Source organism: Rhincodon typus, chromosome 4, assembly GCF_021869965.1.
Source record: "Rhincodon typus isolate 14 chromosome 4, sRhiTyp1.1, whole genome shotgun sequence".
Taxonomy (NCBI): Eukaryota; Metazoa; Chordata; class Chondrichthyes; order Orectolobiformes; family Rhincodontidae; genus Rhincodon; species Rhincodon typus.
Genome location: NC_063335.1, coordinates 61,238,414 through 61,252,571, shown reverse-complemented (window position 1 = coordinate 61,252,571; position 14,158 = coordinate 61,238,414). Strand labels below are relative to the sequence as shown.

At 43.0% G+C, this 14,158-nt stretch overlaps 1 protein-coding gene across 2 annotated transcripts in view; it reads left to right on the top strand.

The window, feature by feature from the left end:
- The window catches only part of lyn (LYN proto-oncogene, Src family tyrosine kinase), a 98,526-nt gene that overhangs the window by 9,586 nt on the left and 74,782 nt on the right, over nucleotides 1-14,158 (top strand). Inside the window, exons 2-4 of one of the 2 annotated variants that reach the window (XM_048595688.1) lie at nucleotides 8,581-8,645; nucleotides 10,221-10,275; nucleotides 10,375-10,474. In XM_048595688.1, coding sequence (XP_048451645.1) covers nucleotides 8,586-8,645; nucleotides 10,221-10,275; nucleotides 10,375-10,474 — 215 coding nt within the window. In that variant the 5' untranslated portion in view covers nucleotides 8,581-8,585. Of the gene's footprint in view, nucleotides 1-8,580; nucleotides 8,706-10,220; nucleotides 10,276-10,374; nucleotides 10,475-14,158 lie in introns of both variants that reach the window. The other variant, XM_048595687.1, reaches the window with a different exon arrangement.

Below are 14,158 nucleotides of genomic sequence, written 5' to 3'. Positions count from 1 at the left end.
AGTGCCAGGCATATGCGTTTGCTTTCACCCTCTGGCAGCTGTCTGTGTGGAGTTTGCACATTCTCTCCATGTTTGTGTGGGTTTCCTCCGGGTGCTCCGGTTTCCTCCCACAGTCCAAAGATGTGCAGGTTAGGTAGATTAGCCATGCTAAATTGCCCACAGTGTCCAAGCCTGTGTAAATAGGTGGATTAGACATGTGAAATGCAGGGTTACAGGAAAAGGGTAGGGGGATGGGTCTGGGTGGGATGCTGTTCAGAGGGGCGGTGTGGACTTGTTGGGCCAAATGGCCTATTTGCACACTGTAGGGATCCTAAGAACTTTATCTATAACTGGTTGTTTCATTTTATTCATGTGATTTGTGATAATCCTCATGCGTTTTCAGTCCAGAGGCGCTAAATATAAACTGGTTCTACATCTTCTGAAGCCCCTATATTAGATGAGCATGTCTGGGTTGAGTCTCTCCTTTTTTTTATTGTAATTGAACTGATTAGTTTTGTTCTAAAATTATTTGGCACTATTGTCTTTATGATGATGTGTGTTTATGCAACATCTGTAACATACTAAAACTTCCCAGGCAGGAATATTATCAGACAAAATTTGGCAGTAGGTATTAGTATTAGAATTAGAATTAGTATCTTGGTATCAGAAAAGGGGACCAGAGTTTGGTTTTGAACAAAACATTAAAGGATTAGAAAACAATTGAAATGCGGACAGGTGGCGGAGAGAATTCCAATGGTTCTGGCCCGGACAACTGACAGCAATGCTACTAATGCTGGGATGAAAGAGGTTTGATGAAGAGGAAAAAAAAGCTTTTCTTTCAGATAGCCTCAATATAAATACTTGGCTGAGCTCCAAGAATGGGCTGCTCCACTTGGATCTCAGCAAGCCAACTGTTACACAGCCGCAGGGAGGGAAAACTTTGTATAATTGACATATCTATTACCTTACAGTAACATGCTATTTCTTTCAAGAATTTTTCTCCCTTCCTGCGTGTTTACTTAGACATGATTTAAGAAGTCTACAGTGGATGAAAACTCCTGACAAATAATGTGAATTGCTGTAACAAAAACAGAAATTGCTGGGAAAACTCAGCAGATCTGGCAGCATCTTTGGAGGGACAGCAGAATTAATGTTTTGGGTTCAGTGACCTTTCTTCAGAACTTATTGTAGCTAGGAAAATGTTGGTATATATGCTAAGGAAGGGGTGTGAGGAGGGGGAACAATAAGTGGAGATGGAGCCCACAATGGGTGGACAAAAGAATCGGTAAAAGTCAGCCTGGGAGAATCGATTGCTGTTAATGGGGACCATTAGTAACTGCCAATGGGTTGTTTGTGCTGCAGCCCATGTGATGACAACACCTCATATGTAGGGAGGGCGTAAGGGCATGGGACAAGGTGTTCAAGCCCTAAAATTGTTGAACTTGATATTAAGTCCAAACGACTGCATAGTTCCCCAGCAGAAAATGAGATGTTGTTCTTTCACCTTGTGCTGAGCATTATTGGACCACTGCAGGAGGAGGTGTGTTGAAATGGCAGGCAACCCAGAAGCTAAGGCTCATTTTTGCAGACAGATTGTCGGTGTTCTACAAAGTGGTTGCCCAGTTTGCAGTTTGTCTCCCCAGTATAGAGGAGACTACATTGTGAACAATGAATTGCAGACTAGATTGAGTGAATTGCAGGTAAATATTCACCTGGAAGGTGTGCCTGGAAGTAGTGAGGAGGGAGGAAGTCAATGAGCAGGTGTTACACTTTGTACGACTGCATAAGAATGCACTATGGGAGTGGAGGACGAGTGCACCAAGGTGTCCTGGAGGGAACAGTCCCTGTGGAAGGCTGACAAGGGAGGGAAGGAGAATATTTGTCTGGAGGTAGTGGAAATGGCGGTTAAATATCTTTTGGATGCGGATGCTGGTAGGGTGGTAGGTGAGGACGAGAGGTCTTTATCGCTGTTGTGGGAGTGAAGAGACTGTGAATAACTGTGATTGATTGACAGTCTTGAGAAAATAAAAGGCTAACATGTTTCAATGGGAATGTTAATTGGATGTTTTTGTTTTTGTTTCAAGCTGTCCACTTGAACTAAAGGCTCCTCTGTGGTTCTGAAAGGTTTAAACTATACTTCTTTGCAGGTGCTCAGTTCCAGTAAAATTGTGTAGAGGCTTAAATGTCCCACATCTGCAAAGCAGCAACAATGGCAGGATTGCTCTTTATGTGCTACTGTTCACACTCATTTCTCACACCAGCAAAAATTTTTGAAAACAGAAATGAGGGTGGGAATCTGGAAACAAGTTCTGTTTCCCAAATGATTGACAAAGATCCAGGCCAGGAAGTCATGAGATCAATGAAGAATTTCCACACAAGAGTTTGAACTTTGTGGGTCAGTTCTAGTTCAATGTAAGCCATGTAGACACACTAAGGTATGGGGAGAAAAGAATTTAATGCATGTTTGGATACCTAAGTATTATGAAGGGTTGCGGGTGGAAGGTCAGTTAATATGAACAAGTTGGAAGTAGACCAGACACTGTAACAGAGGATATTGTTTTATATTTGTATAAGTATGTTGGATTATCACTTTCAGTCCAATCATGTCATGTAATAATTACATTATTGGCTATTTTGGGTGGAAAATAGCTTAGTCTGACCTTGCTGCCTGCAGAGTAAATGGCACCATAATAAAGCTTCTGCTGTTTAAAATTTCAGCCTCCTGGTCCTTCTTGTAATTTAACAGATATGGGCTCAGCTCACTGTCAAATAGAAAATCAAGGTGTGAAGAGTCTGGTCCAGGAATGCTTCACACAGATGCATTTTCAGAGTTTTAGTTTCTAATTGAGATATTCCAATATCTGTTTAACTTAAGGTTTGAAACTTCCTTCCCTATGGAGATCTGTCTGCTTGGTGCATTGTCCTCTAGTACAAGTAAACTTTTGAATCTCCAGTTGCACCATAGATAATTAAAGAAATTATTCAGATCTTTAATTCTTAAACAAAAGCAAATGTCTCAATCAGCTGGTTCAAACGTCATTCCAAGACTTCAACATAAAATGTAAATTTGGTGAAAGGGTCTGTTGCATTGTTGGAAGTTCTATCATTTCGATGAAAATGTAAAACTGCACCTTTTATTTGTCTGTTCAAATTGGATGCGGAGATCTTGTGTCTTTTTTTTAAAAAGACATTCTCTTATTTTCCTACAACCTGTCCTCTCTCAATTCCACAGCCAACTCTACTATTTAACTCCTGCGATGATCCATTTGGGAAAGCACTGATGCTCAAGCTCGCTATTCCTGAGTTGTCATGCAAGTTAAAGATTTAATCAAATTGCCCCATCTGATGATCTCAGGTTAACAGAAATTACTGACCACGTTTCCAGAATGAGCAAGAAACTCAAATTTACAACAGATCAATCAGTTCTAACCACAAGCAAACAAAATATGAATTATTAAATTGTAAGTCTTCTAAAATTAAACTCTATGCCTTCTTAAGCCCTTTTTCACCCATGCAGACAGACAACAAAAATAAAACAAATGTTATGGGTGAAGAAAAAAAATAGGAGGGAATCGCAGTTTAATACCATCAGTCCACAAGATTCAATGAGACATCTTTTTGCTTCTTCCAAGTCCTTCTGATAGAGTCATAGAGATATACAACATGGGAATAGACCCTTCGGTCCACTCGTGCATGCTGACCAGATATCCTAAATAAATCTAGTCCTATTTGCCAGTATTTGGCCTATATCCCTGTAAACCCTTCCTATTCATATACCCATCCAGATGCCTTTTAAATGTTGTAATTGTACCAGCCACCACCACTTGCTCATTCCATACATGCACCACCCTCTGCGTGAAAAAGTTGCCCCTTTAGATCCCTTTGTAAATCTTTCCCCTCTCTGCTTAAACCCATGGACTCCCCCACCCTGGGGAAAAGACCTTGTCCATTTACCCTATCCATGCTCCTCAAGATTTTATAAACCTCTATAAGGTCACCACACAGCCTACAATGCTTCAGGGAAAATAGCCCTAGCCTATTCAGCCTCTCCCTATAGCTCAAACCCGCCAACCCTGGCAACATCCTTGTAAATCTTTTCTGAACTCTTTCAAGTTTCACAACATCCTTCCTAAAGCAGGGAGACCAGAATTGCTCACAGTATTCCAAAAGTGGCCTAACCAAAGTCTTACACAACCGCAACATGACTTCCAAACTCTTACATTCAATGCACTGACCACTAACGGCAACCAAAACTAAATGCCTTCTTCACTATCCTGTCTGCATCCTTGACTCCACTTTCAAGGAACTATGAACCTGCACTCCAAGGTGATTTTGTTCAGCAACACTCCCCAGGACCTTACCATTAATTATATAAATCCTGCCCTGATGTGCCTTTCCAAAATGCAGCACCTCACATTTATCTAAATTAAACTCCATCAGCCACTCCTTGGCCCATTGGCCCATCTGATCAAAATCCCATTGTACTCTGATGTAATCATCTTTGCTGTTCACTTCGCTATCTCTCGTATTCTTTCCAAGTCCTTTCTGTTTTTTACTGCAGACACATGGCAGTTGGCACAAAACTGTTCAGTGTCTGTCACTGGTTGGAGGGAGTGGCATCTAGGCAAATGGTGAGTGAGGATAGTTAATATCTTCCAAATTTTTTGTTACTTCTCTTACATGGAGGGAGAGAGAAAGGATGTTGCCTTTTTCAGAGTACTTTCCTGCCATTTTCTGTCTACCCTCTGGATCCTGGGCGTTTGGATATTTAGAGGTCCTGGTGCTTTCTTCTGAGCAGCTTAAAATCTGGACTCACTAAGAAATCAAAAGGAGTAAATGTCTGGCTTTATTTTAACCCCTCTATGCCCCAATTCTGCCAGCTAAGGGAGTTAGTCAGGGCCCCGGTCTTGTGGAATGTAATTCTTCAATCATTTTGAATGCAAATAGAAATGGTTGGTGAGCAGAGAAAAGATACAAATAACAATTTCACTGACATTTTGCTTGCTAACGGTTGAAGCAAGCATTATTCACGTTGCTCAAAAAGAAATGAACCACATGTTTATGGGCTCATTTGCTAAATTTTGGCATTAATGTCCTTTTTCAGTACTGTTAACTGTCTTGAATCATTTCTCTTTTTGTTTCCAGTCCAGGGCTGTTTGCCAGGGTCTGTTATTTAAACCATTCCATCCAAGTTGACCTTTGTGTCTCCAGCAGCAGGAGTGTGATGTTGATTTCCTCCCTATAATGATTTTCCAGTTGGTGTGTTAATAAAACTCCAACCTCTCTTCCTTCTTTGGGCTGTGATTTACAAAGTGGTAATGTTATAGGGCCTGGAATGAGACTGTTGACCATTATTGCTTCAATTTGAAGGAAGGAATGAGCTTCAACTTTTAATAAGTTGGAATATATCTCATTTCAATAGACATCTTCAAAGCTTGCTGCCTGTGACTTCCCCATTTTAAAAGTGTGCAAATTCAAGACATTGTGTTTAGGCACTTATATTTTCCAGCATTCATTCTGTGCAAAAGAAAAATCAAGCTCCAGATGTACAAACATACAAAAAAGACAGACAGGAAATAACCTACTGAATGATCTATCAGAGTGAACATTCTGAGGAACGGTCACCAGACCCAAAACATTAACTCTGATTTTTCTTCACAGATGCTGCCAGACCTGCTGAGCTTTTCCAGCAACTTCTGTTTTTGTTCCTGATTTACAGCATCAATAGTTCTTTCTTGGTTTTTACTGGTTGATCTAACCTGTTCTGTATAGTTATGATAAGTTTTGCTGCAAAATGTACACATTCTCCTCTCACCCTACCGTGCTCCTTTCAAAAAGTCGTCTTTGGGGAAAAAATATATAAGCAATCGATATTTATACAGAAGAGAATATTGGACATGATTTATGTTATTTACATGTTTTATGAGCTGATCTGCATTCCTCCAGGTAGAAATAGGTCCAGCACTTGCTTAAAGGAATGCAACAGCACAACATTGACTCCAATTATGAAGAACAGTCATATTGGACTTGAAACTTTAACTCTTTTTTTCCTCTCGACAGATGCTACCAAACCTATGAGTTTCTGCAGCATTCTCTGTGTTGTTTCAGATTTTCAGTATCCACAGAATTTTGTTTTTATTATAGCACCAACTTTAAGCTGTCACATTTTTCCATGAGATCACTATCCTCCGGGACAGGAGTAAGGCTGTCCATTGATTTTACAGCTATATGGTGCTATTCCCTTTGCAGCACATACCAACTTTGGCCGCATCAATGGGAAGCGCGAATGTTTTTAATTAATGTCAATTCAGAAGCATCAAGGCCGAGAATGGGAAAATAATTATCCCGAATATATCTTATAATTTAAGTACTGACTTCTTCATTTGCAAATATACTTTAAATTTGATTAATGTGCAACGAATTACAACTGAAACGTTGAACAGGGAAGTGCTAGATTTTATGGAGTCTGCAAAAGTGGGAGAAGGGTGAGTTCATAAAATCATAGAATCCCTACAGTGTTGAAACAAGCCCTTCGACCTAACCGGTTTGCAGCGACCCTCTGAAGAGCATCCCACCCAGACCCATCCCCCTACCTTCTTTCCATGTAACCTACCTAATCTACACATCCCTGAATACTATGGGCAACTTAGCCCGGCCAATCCACCTAACCCGAATGTCTTTGGACTGTGGGAGGAAACCGGAGCAAATGGCAGAAACCCACAGAGATGCGGGGAGAATGTGCAAACGCCATACAGAGTTGCCCGAGGTGGGAATCAACCCAGGCCCCTAAGCACTGTGAGGCAGCAGTGCTAACCACTGAGCCACCATGCTGTCCTGAGTTAACTTGGTGGGATGCAAAAAGTTGATTTCCTGACAACAAGAGATGAAATACAAAGATAAATCCAGCATCATGTTGTAGGGTCGAGCATTATACAGTCTGCCGTAGGTTCATACTTATGCATTGTGTATGTCGTGAATATTCTTCATGTGAAATAGTTTTTAATAAAGTCCTATCCAGAAGATAATGTCAGCAGTGTAGGAGAATCGCGTGGCACCCAATTCATGACCATGTAAAAGTGATCTGCACCAGCCGACTTTATGCAATTGTGTGTAAAGTCAGTGGTTTTCCTTGTTTAATTCCGAAGGACAGAGGAGGTGATCAAGAGAATTAAGTCTTTGTTGGAGGCTTGGGGTCAGCAAGGATAAATCAGTGGTGAGAAGAGATTCTGGAGTGGGTATAGAGGACTGACAGAAGGATCCAGAGAATGGCAGACAGTGCAGTCAAAGGCCTGAAAGAATGAGGTGAGAATGGCATAGCATTGTGGGTGTGGTGTGGGGGAGAGGGGCGTGCGACGTAGGAGTGGGGAATATCAGTGAAGGTTAGAAAATTAAATGCTTAAAAGGTGGAGGTCAAGCTGTCCACGTGTGTCCATGTAATGTTCCTTATAGGGATTTGAATTCACCTATGACATTTCAGTTATGCTAGCATTTAAAATGGACAGTACCATTTAAAATGCATATTTGGGAGGGTTAGCTGAGCCAGAAAGTTCAGCATTGTCCCATAGAGTGGCAAATACCACACCAGACACTATGAAAATTTAGTGTTCCTAAAAAGCACAACATTGTTTCATTTGAGGGGCATGGATAGGGTGAATAACCTAAGTCAATAAATGTGAAGCTGGAAAAGCACAGCGGGTCAGACAGCATCCGAGGAGCAGGGAAGTCAACGTTTCGAGCTGAAACCCTTCGTTAGGACTGGTCCTGATTAATTTAGGATATCTAGTTGGCATGGACGAGTTGGACCGAAGGGTCTGTTTCCAGGCTCTACAACTCTATGACTGTGACTCTATCTACAATAAAGCAAATGTCCTAACTTTCTTGTAAATATTAATATGTGCCAAATATGAGACATGCCAGTATGTCCAACACTCTGACTAAGCTGGTCTCAATAAATGAATGATGCACACATGAAATTAAACCAATGCAATGTGAAATATTTACAGGTAAATTTAATTTTGAAAGTCAACCACACCACTTTAAGCCTCTCAGGAGTAGGCCATTCAACCCTGCGTGCTTGCTCTGCCATTTGATAAGATTATTATCGATCTGATTGTGGCCTCAACTCCACTTTCCTGTCCACCTCCTAAAACAAGCTTGTCTCACAGGTGGCTCTCGGGTGGTTTAAATTTCTATCCAGCCTACAACCTGTGGTGTAAGTACATGTGGAAGATTTTAATTGCTCCTGCAATTAGGTCATTTCTCTCCCACCCTTGCTGCTGATAGACTCAGACTCAGGAAAAGCTTTTGAATAATTGTAGCTGGTAAACCTTTGGTTCCCCACATTTTAAGTAAAGTGTCTTTAAGATAGAAACACAGGTAAAATTGATCTTTGGGCATTCGTGGCCTAGTAACTTATTTAACTTCAATTTAATTTCATTTTCCCTTGGAGTTCCATGACTGACCAAAGCAAATATCATCTGCAAAGTGTTCTTGGAAGAGTGATAATAAACCTTTTTAGAATCATTGTTGAGTACATAGCAATTTTGTAATAAGCACAAGAATTAGTTTTATAGAATTTTAACAATACGTTGTTTTTTACAGAAAATATGGGATGTATAAAGTCAAAGAACTCCACTGAAGAGCCAAAGGAATTGAAGGAAAAACCAGTACGTAAATCTGAACCAACTATTTATGTGCGAGATCCCACATCCAATACACAAGTGCCAGTAAGTAGTGAAATGAAGGGAAATCCTCATGGCACAAAGCTGGATACATGCATGATATCTATTACAAAAGCATGTCCTGATTACAATTCTATGATCTAAAACTCCTGATTGTCAGATTTATTTTATTTACCAATCAATTTTTTATCACCAATAGCGGCCATTGTATTTTATTTTAAATAAATGTTGTGAACATCAAATTAAACAGTCATTTTACATCTTAAAATATTCCTCTCCTCAAAGCTCAATGCCCTCAGCTCAAATTTGTTTCCTTCTCTGTTTCCTTTCATTCCTTAATTTAAGTCCATCACATCCATAACACTTTGTTCCTTTGTCCCCTTGCTAACTGTTACTCAGAGATGATTCCCATCCTTGGATTTTGAAACTACCATTGTCCCTCCTTCTTATTAAGTAATCAATCTCAATCCATCTGCTTTTACAAATTAACTTCCACTACTGACGTCCATTCTTGTCTACCAAATAATTTTGATAAATTGTCATCTTATTCTGTTCATATGACTCCATGTTTAAAATGTTCCAATCTGGTTTCTATTTCTGCCTCAACAGTGATACTGCCTAAGCTCAGTTATAAATTACATCCCCGTGACCTTTCTGCAGCCTTTGGAATAATTGACTACATCATTCTCCTCCAGCATTTGGATTGGGGACCTTTTTTCTTTGTGGCTTGGCATCTCGTTTCCCTAAATAACTATAAAACAGAAGTAGGTTTTCAATCTCTTGAACTTGTTCTAAAATTTAGTTCAATCATGGTTGATCTATTCATTCAACTCTATTTAACTGCCTCGAATCCGTGTCCTTGAAGTCTCCATGAAACTGAAGTTCATTGCTCTTTGTCTTAAAGTGCTCCAGCATCCGCAGTCTTTTGCTGGGCAATTGTAGATTTCCACTATCCTTAATATAAAAATATCTTCCTGATTTTCCGACAGAAAGAAATAGTCTAATTTCAAGATTATGTTACTGTGTTTTTGATTTTTCAAACAGAAGAAATTGTTTCTCTATATTTACATCATCAAATCCTTTTTAACATTTTATTCACCTCAGTCAGATCACCCTTCAATCTTCCATAGTCAAGGAAATACAAGCCATATGTATACAACAAGGCCTGAACCTGCTAAGCCCCGTGTTATTTTATTGAATCTGTACTAGACTTTCTTCAAGGCTGAAATGTTCTTCCTGAGCTGCCTTGTCCAAAGTGAATTGCGTATTACATATGGGAAATGGCAAAGATAAAGTACAGCTGAATTACAACATGCAACATGGATAAAATGGTTAAGCCTGTGCATCTGCAGTTGTGCTCCCATATGTTTTAATGCTTCATTTTTAATGGTAACTAGGGCTTGTAGGGAGATTGTAACTTGCAATGTATTGAAATAAAGCTAATGAATATTTACTTTTTGAATCAATGTGATTCTGGATCAGGAGGATTGTTATGTAAATGAGGTTATGATGTATATTTTTGTATTTACATCATTGACTACTTAAATATGATTGTTTCAGAGTTCAAACCAGGATTCTCATCTATTACCTGGCCAGAAGTTTCAGAAATTTGAAGGTAAACTGACAAAGACCTTTGAATAATTACAAAAACACATTCATTCTGTTTTGATTTTGCACTCAAATTAACATCATGCCTTCTACATTTATGTGGCAGAGACTGATGGCAAAATAGTTATTGCTTTGTATCCTTATGATGGAAACCATATAGATGACTTGAACTTCAAAAAAGGAGAAAGGTTGAAAGTGCTTGAAGAGTAAGTACTTAATATTTCTCTATTTCACTCGCTAATTCATTAGCTACACATACACAGTTTAGGTTAGTTAGTCTTCAGTGAAGTTGTTTTGCTACTGCATTGTAGAAACATTAGAAAGTAAGCATGCAAGTGCAGCCGGCAATGAAGAAGGCAAATGGTATAACAAGGTGTAGAGCTGGATGAATACAGCAGGCCAAGCAGCATCAGAGGAGCAGGAAGGCTGACGTTTCGGGCCTAGACCGTTCTTCAGAAATGGGGGAGGGGAAGGGAGTTCTGAAATAAATAGGGAGAGAGGGGGAGGCAGATAGAAGGTGGATAGTGGAGAAGATAGGTGGAGAGGAGACAGACAGGTCAAAGAGGCGGGGATAGAGCCAGTAAAGGTGAGTGTAGGTGGGGAGTTAGGGAGGAGATAGGTCAGTCCAGGGAGGACGGACAGGTCAAGGGGGTGGGAAGAGGTGAGTAAGTAGGAGATGGAGGTGGGGCTTGAGATGGGATGAGGGAATAGGTGGGAGGAAGGAAAGGTTAGGGAGGCGGGGACAAGCTGGGCTGGTTTTGGGATGCGGTAGCGGGAGGGGAGATTTTGAAGCTTGTGAAGTCCACATTGATACCATTGGGCTGCAGGGTTCTCAAGCGGAATGTGAGGTGCTGTTCCTGCAACCTTCAGGTGGCATCGTTGTGGCACAGCAGGAGGCCCAGGATGGACATGTCGTCTGAGGAATGGGAGGGGGAGTTGAAATGGTTCGCGACTGGGAGGTGCAGTTGTTTAGTGTGAACCGAGCGTAGGTGTTCTGCGAAGCGGTCCCCAAGCCTCCGCTTGGTTTCCCCGATGTAGAGGAGGCCACAACGGGAACAGCGGATGCAGTATACCACATTAGCAGATGTGCAGGTGAACATCTGCTTGATGTGGAAAGTCTTCTTGGGGCCTGGGATGGGGGTGAGGCGGGAGGTGTAGGGGCAGCTGTAGCACTTCCTGCGGTTGCAGGGAAAAGTGCCGGGTGAGGTGGGGCTGGTGGGGAGTGTGGAGCGGACAAGGGAGTCCCGGAGAGAGCATGGGCCCAAGCTATGCCTGCCTCTTTGTAGGTTACGTGGAACAATCCGTCTTCCGTAGCTACACTGGCCCTAAACCCCACCTCTTCCTCCGTCACATTGATGACTGTATCGGCCGGAAAGCAGATAAGGGTGGGGAGGGAAAAATGTCTTTGGTGGTGGGGTCGGATTGCAGATGGCGGAAGTGTCGGAGGATGATGTGTTGGATCCGGAGGTTGGTGGGGTGGTACATGAGGATGAGGGGGATTCTGTTTTGGTTGTTATTGCGGGCAGTGGGTGTGAGGGATGAGTTGCGGGAAATGCGGGAGACACGGTCGAGGACGTTCTCGACCACTGAGGGGGGGGGAAGTTGCGGTCCTTGAAAAATGAGGACATCTGAGATGTACGAGAGTGGAATGCCTCATCCTGGGAAAAGATGCGGCGGAGGCGGAGGAATTGGGAATAGGGGATGGCATTTTTGCAGGAGGGTGGGTGGGAGGAGGTGTATTCTAGGTAGCTGTGGGAGTCGGTGGGCTTGAAATGGATATCAGTTTCCAGGTGGTTTTCAGAGATGGAAACAGAGGTCCAGGAAGGAGAGAGAGGTATTAGAGATGGTCCAGGTGAACTTAAGGTTGGGGTGGAAGGTGTTGGTGAAGTGGATGAACTGTTCGAGCTCCTTGTGGGAGAACAAGGTGGCGCCGATACAGTCATCAATGTAACGGAGGAAGAGGTGGGGTTTAGGGCCAGTGTAGCTACGGAAGAGGGATTGTTCCATGTAACCTACAAAGAGGCAGGCATAGCTTGGGACCATGTGGGTACCCATGGCCACGCCCTTTGTCTGTAGGAAGTGGGAGGAATTGAAAGAGAAGTTGTTGAGGGTGAGGATGAGTTTGGCTAAGCGGTGAGGGTGAGGACGAGATCGGCTAAGCATTTCCATCTCTGGCAACCACCTAGAAACTGATATCCATTTCAAGCCGACCGACTCCCACAGCTAGCTAGAATACATCTCCTCCCACCCACCCTCCTGCAAAAATGCCATCTCCTATTCCCAATTCCTTCGCCTCCGCCATATCTGCTCCCAGGATGAGGCATTCCGCTCCCATACATCTCAGATGTCCTCGTTTTTCAAGGGCCGCAACCTTGAGAATGCCCTCGACTGTGTCTCCCGCATTTCCCGCAACTCATCCCTAACACCCCATCCCCGCAATAACAACCAAAACAGAATCCCCCTCATCCTCACATACCACCCCACTAACCTCCGGATCCAACGCATCATCCTCCGACACTTCTGTCATCTGCAATCCGACCCCACCACCAAAGACATTTTTCCCTCCCCACCCTTATTTGCTTTCCGGAGGGACCACTCTCTCCGGGACTCCCTTGTCCGCTCCACACTCCCCTCCAGCCCCACCTCACCCAGCACTTTTCCCTGCAACCGCAGGAGGTGCTACACCTGCCCCTACACCTCCACCCTCACCCCCATCCCAGGCCCCAAGAAGACTTTCCACATCAAGCAGATGTTCACCTGCACATCTGCTATTGTGGTATACTGCATCCACTGTTCCTGTTGTGGCCTTCTCTACATCGGGGAAACCAAGCAGAGGCTTGGGGACCGCTTTGCAGAACACCTATGTTCGGTTCGCACTAAACAACTGCACCTCCCAGTCGCGAACCATTTCAACTCCTCCTCCCATTCCTCAGACGACATGTCCATCCTGGGCCTCCTGCTGTGCCACAACGATGCCACCCGAAGGTTGTAGGAACAGCACCTCATATTCCGCCTGGGAACCCTGCAGCCCAATGGTATCAATGTGGACTTCACAAGCTTCAAAATCTCCCCTCCCCCTACCGCATCCCAAAACCAGCCCAGCTTGTCCCCGCCTCCCTAACCTGTCCTTCCTCCTACCTATTCCCTCATCCCATCTCAAGCCCCACCCCCACCTCCTACCTTCTAACCTCTTCCAACCCCCTTGACCTGTCCGTCCTCCCTGGACTGACCTATCTCCTCCCTAACTCCCCACCTACACTCACATTTACTGGCTCCATCCCCGCCTCTTTGACCTGTCTGTCTCCTCTCCACCCATCTTCTCCTCTATCCATCTTCTATCAGCCTCCCCCTCTCTCCCTATTTATTTCAGAACTCCCTTCCCCTCCCCCATTTCTGAAGAAGGGTCTAGGCCCGAAACGTCAGCCTTCCTGCTCCTCTGATGCTGCTTGGCCTGCTGTGTTCATCCAGCTCTACACCTTGTTATCTCAAATTCTCCAGCATCTGCAGTTCCTACTATCTCTAAGGCAAATGGTATGTTGGCTTTCACAGTGAGAGGATGTGTTTACAGGAGCAAGGCTGCCTTGCTGCAATAGTACAGGACCTTGGTGAGAGCACAGCTGCACAATTTTTACCTCCTTATCTGAGGAAGGATGTTAGGCTAGTCCGAAATGATACAATGTCTCTTCATGTAATAGTCCTGCCATAGGATCATACAGTCAAACAACACTAGCAGACCCATCGGTCCAACTTGTCCATGCCGACCAAATTTCTCAACTAAATTAAGCCAATTTTCCTGCATTTGGCCCTTACCCCTCTAAACCTTTTCCTATTCATGTACCTGTCAAAATGTCTTCTAAATGTTATAACTGTACCTGCATCTACCACTTCCT